Genomic DNA, 19,215 nt, shown 5'->3' with positions numbered 1-19,215 from the left:
CTGACATCTGATTGCTTTTTCGTCACAGGCTGCTGGAACAGACACAAAAAAGAATGACGAGTCCTTTGAAGCCATGGACTATGAAAGTGGGGAAGAGTTACGACAGGATCATTTTGCTTCTCCAATAAATGCTTCTCAACCATATGATCCCGCTCTTTTGACAGGAGTTCAAAATCAGTTGCAGTCAACAGATACTGTAAAGCCCATAGAACAAGGTGGCAATGCTCCAGGAATACCACCACCTTCAGTTGCAACTGTAAGCACCGGCACTCGCCCGAGTTCATTTAGCCGGACATCATCTTTGAATTCCATGTCTTCAGCAAAGCAGGGTTCCATTTTGGGACCAAATCCTCTTCAAGGGCTGAATGCATCTGGTCTACAATTTCCAGTTCCAACTTCTGATTCACCTTTAAGGCAAGGTGGGTCTTATTCTATAACTGTACAGGCCCCAGACAAGCAAGGTTTGCAAAATCATATGAAGGGACCTCAAAATATGCCAGGGAATTCTTGAAAATTATATATCCTTCTGCAATTTGAAACACAGGTTCCTTTGTATAATGATAATGTAATGTCATCCCCTTGGTCACAATGTGCTTGAGATCAGTTTAGAAGCTAATTATACACTTAGAATGCTAATTGGTGATGTGCTAAAACTTCTCTGTACTTTATTCTCCTGTACTGTATTCGAAGATGCTGAAAATTTACTAAAACAAATGGAATATCAACAACCTAGGATCATTATATCATATGACATCAGTTTAGAAGCTAATTATACACTTGGAATGCTAATTGGTGATGTGCTAAAATTCTCTGTACTTCATTCTACTGTACTGTATTTGAAGATGCTGAAAGTTTACTAAAACAAATGGAATATCAACAACCTAGGATCATTATATCATATGACATCAGTTTATAAGCTAATTATACACTTGGAATGCTAATTGGTGATGTGCTAAAACTTCTCTGTACTTGGTGTTTGAAGATACTGAAATTTACTAAAACAAATGGAATATTGACAATGTAGGAACATTATATCATATGTTGTTTTTCTTAGACTACACCATGGACAGCATTAATGGGTGGCATTTATAGAATAAGATCTATCGAGTCAATCTTGGAGTAGCCTAGATTTCCAGCTTTTCATGTCCAGGAAACTCAACTTATACTTCTAGTTGAGGGTGACACTAACCATCCCCTTGTAAACCTGGAGTTTCTCAGATAGACCAATATAGGAATAAATAAATTCTTTGTTTTTGTTGGGAATTTGAGATTTTACTTGAACTTTCGTCAGTATTACTGGTCACAAATGCAATTGTTCTGTCTTGGAAAAATGCTTATATAAATATGGGTTATGTATTGATCCAACATGGTGAACTTATTCACCATCCCTCTTCCATATGAGGATACCTTCATCTTTCATCCTTCAATGTGAATTATTATACTTCCATGTACATTACCTTTATTTTTCATCCTACCATATGCATTCACTTTATGTTTGCTCGTTTGTTTTGCTTATTCATACATTTTTGTTTGTCTTTCAGGAAATTAGTGCTTTTGGGTTTGTGCTGCGATAAATTAGGGTTTAATTTCATTTTGCTTTGTGTTCTTTACTTTGCATTTTGTCATAATCAATGAATTTTATAATTCAAGAAATTTGAAATTGGAAAACAGATTGCTTCCCTTCCGTTTGTGTAACTATTGGGCACAACCTCTCCCTGTACTATTAGGTGCAACCTCCATTTATGTGTTACTGAAATGGAATTCCTCTATTATTAGGCACAACCTCCATTTCTGTGCTACTGGTGCAACAACAGTTCAAACATGATCTTTTTAACTGCTTTAACACACTCTTGATCAGGTGGGGCATGGCCATCAAGATTCGAATTTCTGTCACTGAATAGTGAGTTCCTTCACTTACCACCAAACTACAGCCTTGATAGACAACCCACGAGAGTTAATTCTGTTGCATTGATGGGCTGTTTCTATAATTGTGGCAAAGTTGAAAAATGGAACACACGAATTGAGCAATTGACAGCCATGATAAATATATGTTTTATTAATAATTGAATAGATGATTTACAAGCTGAGACGGATGGGCTTAAATACAGCCCTACATGCCTATTGGTGAATGGGCATGATCAAAAAATGGGCATGATCTTTGATCATGCCCTTTGCCCTAATTAGTTATCATGGCCTTTGCCCTAATTAACTAATTTGTTTACAAGATACTAAAATTTTATATAACATTTCCTTCCTCCCAAAAGATTCTTTGTCCTCAAAGCATACGTAATGATGGATGTTGCCGACGAAACGCTTCAGAGCTTCTTCTGCTGGTAAGTCCTTCCATTTGATCATGTATTCCTTGATTACACGAGATTGAAGATCATGTCCTCTGCCCTAATTAGCTAATTTGTTTACAAGATATTAAAATTTTATATAACATTGCCTTCCTCCCAAAAGATTCTTTGTCCTCAAAGCATACGTAACGATAGATGTTGCCGACGAAACGCTTCGGTCTCCCAAGAAGCTTCTTCTGGTAAGTCCTTCCATTTGATCATGTATTCCTTGATTACATGAGATCGAAGCTTCATTTCTCTAGTAGATATGATACCTTCTGGTTCTAAAATGACCCACCCTTCATCATCTAGGGATGGAAGCGTTGTTTGCGCTGATTGATGGTTGCCCAGTGCCACTTTTAAGGCAGGGGACACGGAAGACGTCGTGCAAACGACTTTTCTCCGGAAGGCTTAAACTATATGCGACTTGGCTGATATTTTTATTGCTCTGATATGGTCCATAGAATTTCGGTGCCAATTTATTTTTTATTTTTTTGTTTCAAGGATAACTGTTTGTATTGCTGGAGCTTGACAAATACCCATTCTACGACTTCAAATTCTCTTTCGGTTTTGTTTCGGTCTGCTTGTTGCTTCATACAATTCCTTGCATTATTCAAGTTTTTTTAGGGTTTGGACGATTTTTTGGGTTTCTTCTAGTTGGTTTTTAACAATAGGTAGATTTGTCTGGACGACAGCTAAATCCTTCCATTTTGGGGGTTCATATCCATACAAAGCTTGGAATGGAGTCATTTTTCAAATACCCATTTTTCGACTTCAAATTCTCTTTCGGTTCTGTTTCGGTCTGCTTGTTGCTTCATATGGTTCCTTGCATTATTCAAGTTTTCTTTTAGGGTTTGGACGATTTTTTGGGTTTCTTCTAGTTGGTTTTTAACAACAGGTAGATTTGTCTGGACGGTAGCTAGATCCTTCCATTTTGGGGGTTCATATCCATACAAAGCTTGGAATGGAGTCATTTTTGCTGACGTATGATAAGTAGAATTATACCACCACTCAGCGAGATGCAACCATTGAGCCCACTTATTTTGTTTTTTTGTAGCGTAACAACGTAGGTAGGCTTCCAAACATTTATTGACAACCTCTGTTTGTCCATTTGTTTGAGGGTGATAAGAGAAACTCAGTTAGGTAGGTTCCTATGTGGTTGAACAATTCCTTCTAGAAATTATGCTTGGATTTGGCATCTCTATCACTCACAATGACTTTCGGAAAACTGTGTATTATATATATATATATATATATTTGCAAAATATTTTAGTGATTTCTTTAGCTGAGTTTGATTTCTTTATTGCCATAAAGTGAGCATATTTGGTGAGTCTGTCGACCACTACGAAAATCTTATCCTTGCCTTCAGATATAGGTAATCCCTCAATAAAGTCCATTGATATTTCTTCCCATTTTTGATTTGGAATGTTTAAGGGGTGAAGTAATTCAGGTGTCATAATATTTTCACTTTTATTTCTTTGACATGTGTCACATTTTGCTATATACTTTTGAATATCGCGACTCATCCCCTTCCAAAAGAATGATTGATGTGCATTGTAGTAAGTTTTAAAGAATTCTACATGTCCAATTGATAGTGAATCATGTGACTCCTTGAGTATTTTGGATTTAAACTTGGAGTTTGAATTCAGATAGATTCTTCCTTTGTACCATAGAATGCCATTCTTCTGTTCAAATTTTGAGTTGTCTGAAGGTTATTGATTATCGCAATTATTTTTGGATCCTTAGCATACTCACTTCGAATCTCATTAAGCCATTCAGGAACGACAACTGAGACTGCAAGTAGTGTTGGTTCTTCGTCTTTCCTAGATAGGGCATCTGCTACTACATTGTCTTTTCCCCTTTTATGTAGTATCTCCATGTCAAAGGTGACAATTTTTTCAATCCATTTTTGTTGTTTTTCGGAAAGTGTTTTTTGTTGGAGGAGGTGTTGGAGACTGTTATGGTTTGTTCGTATGGAGAACTTACTCCCCAAAAGATATTGTCTCCACTTAGCCAGTGTGTGCATAATAGTGAGCATTTCCTTGTTGTATGTGGACTTAGAATGTTCTCTTTTATTGAGCTTCCTGCTTTCAAAAGATATTGGATGCCCTTCTTGCATTAACACTGCGCCTATCGAATCCGGAAGCATCACACTCGATGATAAATGGTTTAGAGAAATCTAGAGTTGCCAATACCGGGGCATTAGACATAACTTCCTTCAGTTCTCCAAAACACATTCCTGCTTTCTCATGCCATTGAAATGAATTCTTCTTTAAAAGGTTTGTTAGAGGTGTAGTTATATGTGCATAGTTTTTAATAAATCTTTCGATAATATCCAATCAATCCTATAATATCCAGTCAATCCTAAGAACCCTCTTAGCTTGGATATATTAACTAGTTTGGCCCATTCCTTTATAGCTTTGATTTTATTAGGGTCCACTTTTACGCCTTCATGAGATATGATGTGTCTAAGATATTCTACTTTTTCCTTTCTAAAGGTGCATTTGGATTTTTTTTTTTTTTTTTTGCGTAGAATTGATGCTCTTTGAGTAGTGTAAGAACTTTATCCAGGAGTTGTAGGTGCTCCTTCCAAGTTTTACTGTAAACTAAAATATCATCAAAAAATACTAATACAAACTTCCTAAGATATGGACGGAATAATTCATTCATAGAGGCTTGGAACGTCGCTGGTGCATTGGTTAACCCAAATGACATTATTTTAAATTCATAGTGACCTTCAAGTGTTTGGAATGCCGTTTTTGGTATGTCTTCCAACATGATTTTGATTTGGTAATAGCTTGACCTTAAGTCCAACTTTGATAAGTATTTTGCGCCATGTAATTCATCCAACATTTCGTTGTTTTTAATTGTTATTTTGTTTAATCCTCTATAGTCAATGCATAGCTTGAATGAACCATCCTTCTTCCTTACCAATACCACTAGAGCAACATACAGACTCTTACTTTTCGAAATGATCCCACACTTTAAAAGGTCTTGGATTAACTCTCAATTTCCATCTTTTAGTGATCTGGATATCGATACGGCTTGATGTTGACATGGTCTGACCCTGCTTTGACTTCTATTGTATGCTCAATTTCCCTGTTAGGAGGCATTTTCATAGGCAGGTCTTGAAATACATTTTCATGCTTCTAAATTAGATTTTGTACCTCTGGTGACTCTTTGCCGATCATGTTTGCAGACAACATTTCTAATTGGTGACATTGTACTACATAAGCTGGTGCTCCTTTTCGAATCATCTTCATCATCTGAGATGATGATACAATTTGATTTTCAGGTGTTTGGAATTCGTATAACTTGTACCTCTGCCCTTCCCAGTGAAATCTTATGAACTGTACTGGATGGTTAGCAGAATAAGTGCCTAGAGTTTGTAGCCATTGGATACCTAAGACCACATCTACTCCACCTAATGATAGAATGAAGAACGGGGATTCTAAATTAAAGTCTTGAATCCGCAATTTGACCTTATGGTATTTCCCTACCTTTTCGATCTTCTTACCATCAACGACCATCACCTTCATGTTGGGTAAGGGAAATGAGAAAATGTTGAGTCCCTTTGCCACGATTGCATGTAAAAAATTGTGGGTGCTACCGGAGTCTATGAGAACCACTACGTTGTCTTCTTTATATGTCCTTTCAATTATAGAGTCTAGGGTTGTGATATACCTATCATAGCTGATAGTGACACTTACAGGATACTTTTGTCATCTAATTCTGGAGAGAATTCTGGGGCATCTTTTGTTTCTTTTATGTCGGAATCATCACTGTTTGAATCATTAGTTGCTTCACAGTTATATAGGTTATTTGATTCTTTTCATTTTGCTCACCTATGTTTAGGGTCCCACTTCTCGCCACAACATTTGCATTTGCCTTCTTTTATCCTTCGCATTTCTACGTTAGATTTTTTGCTTTCATGACGATGTGGTGGAACATATCTTGTATTATCCGTATCCACAGACTGGGGCATTCTTCGTCTCAAATATATTTTTTTTGGTTTTGACCACAATGTCTGTTCAAATTTCGTTTCAGCAACTTTTGTTTTTTGTTTTGCTACTTCTATTGATGTGATGTCATGAAGCTCCAGTGCTACTCATAGATGAGTTTTAAGTTCTGAGATGTATGATTGAATTAGATGAGATTCTGATAACCCAGGTACTTGTGTTGCTAAGGTCTCCCATTCTCGAGTGCACTCACCCACATTTATTTTTTGTCACAATTTGATGAGTGTTGAAAATAACTCTTTGTCCTTTACACCTTGGAATCTTTTAAAGAATCCATCATTGCATTTTCTCCAACTGATAGCGATTATTGATCCGAATTGGATCCATAAGAACTGTCAAAAGAACCATGACTGTATCGGGTCAGGACGAACATCAAAGAAATCAAAACAACGATAAAAAACACCCCTGAACCAGTGGCAATGGCAGCCAGCGTGGAACGACGAGGACCTCGATCAAAGCGCGCTGACCGAGGCCCATGGAGACTGCGCGGGAGGCCGAATTAGCCCCTGGGAGGCCCGAATCGGGAAACGAAGGTGGATTTTGATGCACGATTAGTGGATTAGCGCTTAGCACTAATCGCGCATCGCTGGGCGAAAAGGCTCAAAATGGAGTTGCCTCGAGCACTCGGTTGTGTGGAGAGCCAGAGAACTGCAGGGCGAAAAGCGTAATAGCGCTAAAGGACAAGGCAGGATCCGCCCTCCGAAAAATCGGTGGTATTGATTGGGGCACCCTCAAACGTTAAGCGGTTTGGAGAAATTGGAGCGATCCCATTCAGCGATTGACGCGTGGCGAGCGGAGGAGAGAGAAAACGCCGCTCATCGCACGTTAATGATTGAGCAAGTCAACTGCGTGAAATGAGTGAACGACATTGGATCTGGGGGATCCAGATCGGACGGTCAACATCGCGCCCGATGGGGAAGCGGAATCAACGAGGGATTAAGCCGCAGTTTGTAAGGATTTGAGGCCCATTTTACTGCCATGGTGGAGGAAGACTCATTCCACGAATGTAACCGAAGAACTGAACCGACGAAGCAGGCTGGCGTTACAGGAGGACATGTGGCCACTCCTTGTGAGCCTGATGATGACGCTGAACAGGGAACTCCAAGCGCAGCTGCAGAAGGCGATTCGACGGAGGTGGAGGAGGAACTGAACAGTCTTGGAACGAATGGCCTTAAAGCCATGAATGGAGACAAAAGACACAGATAGAGAGGGACAGAGAACCCCGAGAGATTGAGAGAATCTTGAGAGGAGGACAAAAAACAGAGAAGAAAACATTGAAGCAAAAGCAGAACGGAAGACAGAGGGCCGAGCTGACCAAAGGCAACATCGAACATCCGAGAGCTTGAGAGATTCAAGCCATCCCAGAGAGAATCTGTCCGGACTTAGCACCACATTGGGTTCTCTCCATTGTAGACCAGAAGGTCACAGAGCTGGTAGGCAAAAGAGTCTGTGTACTCTAGTGGCTTGGGGAATCCAAGAACCACCTTGCCAAGTAAATTTCCGTTTCAAGACACTCACATTACACTGCTGCATTGTAATTTTCTGCTTAAGACACAATAAAATAAGGCCACCACTAAGAGCGGGACTGGAGATGTAGCCCTGGAGGATAGGGTGAACTCCTTATTAATTTCTTGTGTTCTTGTATTTGCTTACTGTATTTCCCTGCTGTCTTTCCATTTAAGTGTCTGTGTATTTGCAATCTGATCGATCCGTTACTTAAATAACATAGACACATACACTAGCACATGAGTCTGTAATACCTTTATTTAATAAATCTTTAACTGAAGTCACTCATAGGGTGATTATCAGATCAATTATCGTCTTCTTCCACCACATGTACCAATTATATGCTTCTCCTTCCATTTCATGGAAGCGTTCCTAATCTTTTCGTCATCATTGTCGATGTTGTAAATCTCGAAGTATTCTTCTGCTTTATTCAACCACGCAACACTGCGTTTTTCATTCCCATCGAATTTGGGTAGCACGATTTTTGCCTTTCACTAATACGTTGCTAACCGTGGAGCGAAAGAGGGTATTGATTGGTGAATGTATTCCAGAGTTGCTTATTTGAAAATGTCGCGTTACAATTTCCTTGATGGTGTGTGGGTGACTTTTTTTGGAGACTCCGCTTTGTCACGAGAATCTGCTGAATTTGTTGAATCTAATGAATTGTGTTGTTGATTACCTCCATCATCTTGGAGTAGTTTTTCGGGTGTAACCTTCCTCCTTTCACACCAAATTTTCAACAACGTCATTGTCTGATTATGATTCATTTCGGATTGGATATGGTTCTGCTCGAGCTGTAGTTCTATCTGATTTGTCGTATCCTGAAGCTTCTTGATATCGTCAGAATGTCCGATAGCTCTACTCTCGAGATAGACTAATTTTTGGTTGAAATCATCAAAGTGGCTAGTAATCCTATTCTCCAAATCAATCAATTTTTTGCTGAAATTGACCATTGACATCAACGATATTGAATGAGTTTGTGGGGGTGTATATTTGTCCGTCAGCTTTTTAATTTGATTTAAAAAAAAATTAAATTAAATTATATATATATATATATATATATATTTTGTAATTTAAATAATATTTATATATATAATAAAGATTAACTATATAGTGAATTATATAGTTACTCAATGTATATACATATAATTAAATGTTCCCTTGAATATAAAAGACACGATGTGGGACAAATGGTATACGCGGATAATTTGTCGGGTGACGGGAGGCACTACGATTTCAACAAATGGAGAGACAACGATGGAGTGCGTAGGTCAATCGAAACAAAATGTAGGTTGCTGTGGCTGCGTAAGGTACTAGCTGAGAGGGAAAAAGATAGGTGACTCAATGAAATGAAGGGTTGGATGTTTGAATGGTGGTCAGGGGTCAATGAGAATGATAGGACGAAACATAGAGAGGACCTGTGGGAAACGAGCACAACGGAGATATGGTGATGGACGTAGGGACGACAAATGAAAGACGGACGCAGGGAGGGTGGATGAAAGAACAGACACAGACACTGTTGATTGGTGCTGATGGTGGATGTAAGAACAGGCGTGGAAAGCTTCGACGTAGACAAGAAATGATGGCGGGGCGATGGTGCAACGGACTTGTGACAATGCGGTCGCTGGATGCTGCAACGACTTAGGCAGCGTAGCACAAGACGAGAGCGAAGACAACAATCTACTTGCTCCGATACCAGATGGAACACACAAATTTAGCAATTGACAGCCATGATAAACATATATTTTATTAATAATTGAATAGATGATTTAGAAGCTGAGAGGCACGGGCTTAAATACAACCCTACGTGCCTATTGGTGAATGGGCATGATCTTTGATCATGCCCTCTACGCTAATTAACTAATTTGTTTACAAGATACTAAATTTTTATATAACAAAAAACCGTAGGGTTTTCCATTACGTAACTAACACTTACACTCACATATTTGGGAATCATATTGGGAAGTCCTTCAATGATCCATTTTTATTTCACTAGGATAGAGGGTTTTATCATGTTTTTTTTTTATGGATAAAAATCACTGCCATTCCCTTGTGCTTCCATGACTAGTTCGACTATGAGAATTTGAAACTTTCCTCAAACATTCCACCCTGTGTTTTAAGGGTTTCCACCCTTCAAATCCCCTTGAGCAAAAATATGGTCTATAGTGCTTCAGCAATAGGAAGAGTGAGTAAAATTTTATGTAAAGAAAAGGGTCGATATGCGATAACTATCGATAATACATCAGGTGGTGGGCAAGTGGTTGACATTGTACCTCCAGGACCAGAGCTTCTTATTTCAGAAGGCAAATTGATCAAGGTCGATCAACGGTTAACGAATAACCCTAATGTGGGTGGATTTGGTCAAGGAGATGCAGATATAGTACTTCAAGATCCATTACATGTTAAAAGTATTTTATTATTCTTTATTTATGTGGTTTTTGTTGGAGGATCAAATCTTTAATTTATAATATCTAGATTTGCTTCAACAAATGGCTTGAATGATTATGTTGGGGGTGATTATTTTACTTACAGAGATGACTCTACTGTAAAAGATCAACTTGCAATGTAGACTCCAAAGCAATATGGTTTTGCTTTCTTTTGTGATAGTTGGGAATTTCCTATAGTATTCTATCTTATGTTTTCAGGGATTGCACCTCTCAAAACCCCTTGCTTTCTATAGATTTTGTTGGAGGATTAGATCTTACCACAAATCATTTTGGCGATAACACCCAAAGTTCCTTCAACAGATGGCCTGAATGATTATGATAGGGAGTGGAATGGCTTTCTATAAAACCACCATTGATTTTGCTTATTGAGATGACTAGAGTAACATAAACAATGTAAAAAGCCAAACTTGCAAGATAGACTCTGAAGCAATCCAGTTTTCCTTGAAGTCACATCGTTTACATTCATATTTGAATTTGGTAACAGAAATTCAGGGAAATTGCCAAGGCAGAGAATTTGATAAAATTGATCATGAACATTACAATGTGTGACTATATAAAAATGTTTGTTTATAATCTATGTGCAAGAGCTTGCACTAAATTTATGAGACAATTTGGACCACTGTGTATGACATTTTGTGGTGGAATATGACATACAAGAAAGTTCTGGTTAAAGGATGGATGGTCTTGAGATATTCAAATCTGATGTCTTTAATTATCCGTGTGTAAAATTTATCAAAGTTGCTTCATGGATTTAATTTATTAGTGACTAAAATTTATATTTTTCAAAATAAATGGCAAATTGGTGATTGGTTTTGATTAAAAGTGTAGAAATTTTCAGCTAATATGAAAAAATTGTGCAAGCTTTTGTTAACGAGTTGAGATTTCTTGATAGTTGTTATGAATATAATTCATATATAAAAATAATAAATGTAAATGTAAATATAATAATAATTAATTAACTAATAGTTAAATGGTTAGTAATGAAAAGACACGTCTTAGAGACACGACCATTCATAAAAGGGCATCTGCCTAGGTATATAAGTGAGACCCTCATTGTAATCAAATTAAGTGAGCCCCCAATGTAATCATTTTACACATCTTTTATACATTCAACAATTCTTATATACAATTACTACTTGTCATATGATGAATATTTACATATTTAAGTTCTTTTAAACTATTCCATTGTGTATACGAACTTTGTTCATTACATTGGTATCAAAGCCATGTTCTCTGATCCTGGTCATTAAAGTATTCGTCAACGTAGTTGTCGACGGGATTAAGTATTTCTCTATATACTTGGAAGCTTTCCACGCTATTAGATTCGCTATTAGGTCATTGTCCATAAAATTATGAAAAAAAACTACATATATATAGTTATTAAAAATAAATAGAAAATTATATATATATATATATATATATATATGACTTTCTAAAAATAAATAATATAAAAAGAAACAAAATTATAATAAATTAAAATACAAAAAGAAAAAGGCAGTGAATCTTTTTACTGCCATTGTTACACAACATGCTAGTCGGCCAATGCGCTGCTGCCACCGCCACTGCAAAATTGACTGCGTCACTCCTGCAATGACTAACCATTGCCTCTAGCACCATCCAGGGAACCAACCGCCTGTAAACCCCACCACTGTTGTTTGTTCTTATTCCATTGTTGGATATTTTCCACTTTCATTATTTTAAATCATTGCCATATGATTCCTTAGCCGCCTACTTGACAATTTCATTGTCCTCGAACCAGCTCGCTCCACACATTCGCTTTCTCCATACCGCCGACATGGTTCTGTTCCTCCGTCGATTATCACGTCTCCTGTCCAGCGCACTGACCAATTCTCGCCCAATGCCTTTCTGTCTTGACACTTTCTGAAAATCGTCATTCGTTCTTTCCAAACTGATCCAGATTTAAACAGGAACACAACAAATTACAGATATAATCATACATATACAGATGCAACAAAACTAATACTTCATTTCATTATTGTAAAATACTGAAATATGCTTACAAACAGAAAGGGAAATAAACTAGCTAGGGCGATGGTAGCTTATCTCTGAGAAGAGATGTGGCAGCTACATGCCTCTGAATTGTCTTACAATGAGGCTCGAAGGCCTATTTATTGTTGAGAACAATGGAAAACCCTAAACATACAAAAACCTAACCCTAGGAGATGAAGCGCCAACTATGGGCCTCATTTTGGGTCAATTGGTACATCAACTTCCCGGGGTCGTAACTTTGGTATACGATCTCTGTTTAATGCGCACAATACCTTGTTAGAAAGATCTATCCGAGGACTACAACTTTAGCGGGAAACATTTGTCCTTGGCACCATGTTGCTCCCAGTTTTCCCAAAAAACTTCGTTTAGGGCCTCAAAATGACTCCGGAAGTTCAGGACTCGAAAAACTGCTAAAAATAGTAAAGTGTGCTACAATTAAGGAAGCTGGAAAACTAAAAGAAACAATTGTGGGGGTCCAAGTGGAATTGGAGGGTAGCCACCAATATCCACCTGGATCATTCCTCCCCCCTTAGGAAGCAATAGTCCCCATTGCATTGAGTTCCTCCATGAGATGATGAAACTTCTATTGAACTTGGTCCTTGGTGAGCCACTTACCCTCTTACCCTCGTGAAGGAGTTGGCCTGATTTGACAACTCGACACAGTTGGATCTTCTACTGGCGAGTGTGCTTGATATGTGTGTCCATGATTCGATTAGTTGCAGCTTGTTCCATGCAATTTAGATTTAACTCTGTTGGTGTGAGATGTTCTACAATGTCGGATGTGTCTAGTAATGGTAGAAAGTATGGCCGAAGGCGATCCACATTGAACACTGGGTGCACGCCAAGGAATGGGGGAATGTTGAGCTCAAATGCATTGTCTCCCACAACCTTGGTAATGGTGTAAGGACCATAACAAAGTGGTATGAGTTTCCGATAGGCTCTCGTAAGGCGTTCCTTCTGCAAATGCGATCAGACTTTGTCACCCACCTGAAACTTGTGTTGCACCCGATGTTGATCATGTCACTGCTTGTACTTGGCATTTGATTTCTCCAGAATGTCGTGGATCTGCTAGTAGATATGTTGGATGTGCTCAATGAAGCTATTTGCCTTATTTGTTTCAGACTGGACATGAGCCGAATCTGCCTAAGTAGCTGCAAATGGCATGGCCACATCAATGGGACATAGTGGCTGGAATCCCAATCCCACCTGAAAAGTGCTGTGGCCAGTCGAGCTGTGGAGAGCCCGGTTGTAACTGTGCTAAACATAGGGGAGGCTCTCATCCCATGTGTGTGGATTCTTTGAGTTGTACATGCATAGAATGTGTACGATCATCCTATTGACAACCTCTGTTTGACCATCAGTTTGGGGATGGAAGGTTGTGGACTTAGTGAGTTTGGTGTCCAACATCGACCAGAGACTGGACAAAAATGTATTGAGGAACCTGATGTCCCGATCTGAGATGATAGACTGTGGGATCCCAAAGTGTACCCACACTCATTCAAAGAAGAGTTTAGCAGTGGTTTCTGCTGTGATATTCTTCTTGCAGGCCACCATAATGGCCATCTTCGAGAACATGTCGACAACCACAAAAACATAGATGGTTCCATGCTTAGTAGAAGGAAGGCCCGACATGTAATCCATGGAGATGGATTCCAAAGATTGAATAGGGGTAGGCAACGAAGTATAGAGGCCTTGCTTCTTGATGGTCGGTTTGGCAATGGTGCAGGCAGTGCAGGATTTGATGTACTTCTAGACATGCTGTCGAATATTCGGCCAGTAGAATACTTCTGCAGTACTGCCACCGTTTTCTTGACCCAAAAATGCCTAGTAGCCCGACTGTAGTGTGCTTCCCAAATCATCTTGGCACGCTCGTTTGAAGGAACACAAAGGTGACCCAGGTGGCATAACAGGGCATTCTGGAGGTGAAAATCTGGAACATGCTGACCCTCTAAGAGTGTTTGGTATGTGTGGCTAAATTCTGGGTTGCTTTTGTAGAGAAGTGGCCAATCAGAAATCTCGTGCCCACAAGAGTTGAACATGGTGGTTAACGCCATGATCGGTGATCGATTGAGGCAATCTGCAACATTATTGGTGCTGCCCTTCTTATACTTGATATTCAAATGGAACTGTTGCAGATATGTGGACCACTTCTGATGGCGATCATTCTGCAACTTCCCTTGCATCTGTATGAACTGTAGGGGCTGGTGGTCTGTGTGGATGACCATTTCATTCCTCAAAATGTAATGCTTCCTTGTCGGTAGGCATGCACAAGGAAATACATCTCTTTGTCATAAGTGGGATACTTCTGGACTGTGTCTGAAAGTGTCTCACTGTGATATGCCACTGGATGCCCGTGTTGAGTAAGGACTACCCCAATAGCATAGTCAGAGGCATCTGTCTCAATCTCAAATGGTTGTTGCAAGTCTGGTAATGCAAGCACTGGTGCTGAGCAAAGGCAATGTTTCAAATATGTGAATGCTTTCTGTTGAGATTCAGACCAAAATAGTTTTTCTTTGGCTATTCCCCTGGTGACTTGACTCAAGGGCCAAATGACATGAGAAAATCCCAACATGAACTTGCGGTAGAAGTTGGCAAGACCCAGAAAGCTGCGGAGCTCTGTCAGAGTGGTTGGAGATGGCCAATCCCGAACGACTTGGATCTTGGATGGATCCACATGCACCCCCCATTCATCAATAATGTATCCCAGATACTGAACTTGGGTCATGCCAAAAGTGAATTTCTCCAAATTGGCACATAACTTGTGTTGCTACAGTGTTTGGAGAATATGCTGGATGTGGTGGGGGTGCTCTTCCCAACTTTGGCTAAAGATCAGGATGTCATCCAAGTATACCACTACAAATGAATTGGTGAATGGCCGCAAGATGTCATCCATTAATCTCATGAAGGTTGCAGGAGCATTCGTCAACCCAAAAGGATAACCAACCATTCGAAAAGGCCCTCCTTGGCTTTGAAGGCAATCTTCCACACATTGGAGGGTTTGATTGGTACTTGGTGATATCCTGACTTCAAATCGATCTTGCTGAAATATTTTCCCCTTTTAGTTGGTCCAGAAGGTCATCAATCCGTGGGATCGGGTATCTATTTCGGACAGTGATCTTGTTCAACGCCCGATAGTTAATACAGAGTCTCCAAGTCCCATCCTTCTTCTGTACCAACACGATGGGGCTCCCACAGGGCGATGAACTAGTTAGGATGTGACCTTTCTGCATCAACTCCTGAATCTGCCTCTTGATTTCATCGCTCTCCAGAACAAAGTGCTGATAGATTGGTCCATTAGGCAGCGACACACCTGGGGTTAGATCGATGGAGTGCTTGACTTGATAGTGCAGAGGAACCCCTGCGAGGGAGGTGAAGATGTCCTCGTACTCCTCCATGACTTTTCTCATTTGTAGTTGTCGTGTTAAGGGGCCCTGTTTGGAGGTCGTGCCACCATCTTCTTCTTTCCTTGAGGGCGTATCATCAGGAAATTTTTTTTCCCAGTTTTGGAAATTAGCTTACTGCATTTGTTTGCAATAACCCAAGAGATGGTGGTAGGCTGTGCTACTTCCGGTATCCTGTACAACTTATTTCCCAAAGTAGCAATAATAGCACGAGGCCTTGATTCATACACATCATGTCATTTCTAGAAGTATTGTTGGCCTAATAATACATCACAAACATCAAGGGGAGCAACGTCACACAATACCTCATTTGTGAAGGGCTTGATGTTGTATGGAAGGCAACACTGCTAGCTCGCATGAAGATCCCATCCTTGCTGAAGCCACTTGATGGTGTATGGTCGTGGATGTGCTGTGGTCGGTAAGCCCAGCCACTTCATGACCTCTGCCGAAATGAGGTTCTTTTGGCTCCCGCTATCGACAATGAATTATAGCGGGAAGCCCTTTATGCACATCTAGGAGTGGAAGAGGCGCTCCTCCTCCTCTAGATCTTCGGGTTCCTCCTTTTGGATCTTCGTGGTGGCAACGGTGGCATTGGGCTCCGCATCGATAATCTGCTTCCCCTTGTCATTCCCCTTGTCGGGTTCAGCTCAGAGTCGGAACATGCATATGATTCTGCAACCTTTAGCTCGGCCACCAATGACTGCTTGGCCCAACACTCACTTGTGTTGTGAGTGGAGCTCTTATGGAACTCACACCACTTTCCTGTGTCATTTTTCGGCTTTGCGGCACTGTTCTTTGCTTGCAGCTTTGGCGGGTTGTCTTGGGCCACCCTGACTTGTCTTTTTCCTTTGTTCTGCAGTTTGGGGGCACCTTTCCCTTGCTTTAGATTCACAAATCTAAAGTCCTGCTTCTTCTGTTTAAACTTTTGCTTGATCTTGACGGCATATTGGTAGGCTGTGCCGAGCGAGGAGATGTTCGGGAATTCTATTTCGTCTTGGATATACCTGTGTAAGTAGCCGTGATATTTGAGTACCAAATGCTGCTCCGAATCCTTGATACCCTACTTTGTGCGAAGGGTATGGAAAATATTGGTAAAATTTGACACGCCTTGGTCCCTTCCCTGCTGTAGCGTGGTCCACTTTATGTATTGATCCTCATAGCTTTCGACAGGGTAGTACTGCTCCTTGATGGCATCCCAGAATGAATTCCAAGTGGGTGCGGCTGAAAACAGTGAGGCCGTACTTTCATCCTTCTGCTCGTAGTAGGTTTTCCACTAGTCCTTGACGTGGGGGGCAACTTTGAGAAGAGCGAAAGTAATCTTTTCCCGGCCAGAAAAATCATGAACAGAAAAATACCCTTCTAGCAGATTTAACCATTTATCTACGACGTTTGCATCTATCTAACCCTCAAATATGGGAATGTCAAAGTTAACTTGTACCTTAAAGGGTGTGGCGCTTCCAGAGTAGTTGTTGGAAGTAGATGTGTCGCCCCTGGGTAGCCGCTGAAGGATCTGGGCAAAGTTGTCCATCATCGCATTCCTTTGTCGCTCGAGGGCCTCTTCGAGCAAGATTTTGATAAGATCTCTTGCCCCCTCGTCTTTCTTTTCATTCGCCATGGGAGGCCATCAGGATTTGCGAGGCTGGTCTTGCAAAGGTTCGACCAGTTCAAGCCCTAACTCCTTATATCCCGACCTTATTGGGGACATGCAAAGAAAGACAGAGAAATAGCATACTTCTATGATACCATTGATCCAGTTTTAAACATAAATGCAACAAATTACAAATATAACCATACATACAAAGATGAAACAGAAATAATATTTCATTTAATTATTGTAAAACACTGAAATATGCTTACAAATAGAAATGGAAATAAACTAGCTAGACGATGGTAGCTTATCTCTGAGAAGAGATGTGGCGGCTACATGCCTCTGAACTGTTTTACAATGAGGCTCGAAGACCTATTTATTGTTGAGAATAATGGAAAACCCTAAACATCTAAAAACCTAACCATAGGAGATGAAGCGCTAATTATGGGCCCCGTTTTGGGTAAATTGGTACATCAACTTCCCGGGGTAGTAACTTTGGCATATGATCTTTGTTTGACGCGCACAATACCTCGTTAGAAAGATATATCCGAGGACTAAAACTTTAGAAAGACTCATGTGTAACTATTTTGCTCTCAATTTTCTCAAAAAAACGTCGTTTAGGGCCTCAAAGCGGCTTTAGAAGTTTAGGACCTGAAAAACTGCTAAAAATAGTAAATTGTGCTATAATTAAGGAAACTGAAAAATTGAAAGAAACAATAGTGGGGGTCCAAGTGGAATTGGCGAGTGGCCACCAATATCCACCTAGATCACAAACGCTGCCTTTTAACCCATCCATCACTGCAATTTCATTCTTCCCAATCGACCACATCCATCCACCATCACTGTTGAACCCAACACATTTTCACTATTCATAAATAATACTATCTATATATACTTACATTAATTATTATATAGTTTTAATATTAATTCGTTATATAATTTATAATTAGTTTATATATATATTTCTTAAAAAAAGTGTTATATTATAAAAAAAATTGATTTTTTTTAGATATTCAAAGGTCCAGTTATTGTTGACGTAAAAATATCGATAAAGAAAAGAAAGAAGAGAAGATGAATTCCAAGAAAAAATCATAATTTTGGATTAAATTTCGATTTTGTCTAAACAAAACTAGATATACATATATTTATAAAAAATTCAAATTAAGTTGTCAAACACGTGGAAGATTATTTGGTACCAAAGAGCATCAAGATAATAAATAGACAAAAACGAAAATATTAGTGGAAGAATTTGCAAAGCTTGAACAAAAAAAAATGCTTCAAAAAAAAATATAAATATCTTGAAGACATATTTTACAATAAGTCAAAAGAAAATGATGAAGACATTTTGCACCTAATAGACCATAATAAAAAATTACTCAAATCAAGAAGTCTAAGGTTAAGAAGCAAAAATTAAAGCAAGAAAGTTCTAAGAAAAAATCAACAAGAATCTATCAAAGAAGGAAGACGAAATTTTGCACTTAAAAACCCTTAATCAAAGTTATTAGAAGAAAGCAAAAATTTAAAAGATGAGAATGATACTAAGAACGAATTCAACAATCTAGAAAGTGAAGAGCTTTTATGTCTAAGGAATCATAACTAAAACTTACTTATGCAAATAAATAAGCTAAATGACAGGTTAGAACGACTTCAAGAAGAAATATTGAAGTCTCCAGTCGTTTCAATCCAAGTTGAAGATAAAGGAATAAATACCAATCCAGTCAATACCAAACTCAAGAATAAGAAAAACCTATAGAAGTTAAAACCAATTCAAATATTGCAGTTCAAACAATGGAAATTCGAAGTGATGATTCAATAGCTAACTCAACAACGACAATATCTGAAGTAAATCAGAAAATTACCATACAAATGATAAGGGAAAGTCAAACCGCAATAATTCCTTATCGACAT

At 39.1% G+C, this 19,215-nt stretch overlaps 1 protein-coding gene across 2 annotated transcripts in view; it reads left to right on the top strand.

Moving 5' to 3' along the window:
* Positions 1–644, top strand: part of LOC149148414 (histone deacetylase 19-like) — a 108,508-nt gene extending 107,864 nt beyond the window's left edge. The window contains exon 8 of one of the 2 annotated variants that reach the window (XM_089438061.1): positions 29–644. In XM_089438061.1, the coding sequence (XP_089294187.1) occupies positions 29–511 (483 nt within the window). In that variant the 3' untranslated portion in view covers positions 512–644. The remainder of the gene's footprint in view (positions 1–28) is intronic. The other variant, XM_089438060.1, reaches the window with a different exon arrangement.
* The last annotated feature ends 18,571 nt before the right edge of the window (positions 645–19,215 follow it).

The sequence above is a fragment of the Pinus tabuliformis genome, chromosome 9, assembly GCF_031772625.1.
Source record: "Pinus tabuliformis cultivar Carrire ecotype Pingquan chromosome 9, CPIR1, whole genome shotgun sequence".
NCBI lineage: Eukaryota > Viridiplantae > Streptophyta > Pinopsida > Pinales > Pinaceae > Pinus > Pinus tabuliformis.
Note: the sequence above shows the minus strand (reverse complement) of the source record. Positions and strands in the feature narration are given on the sequence as shown.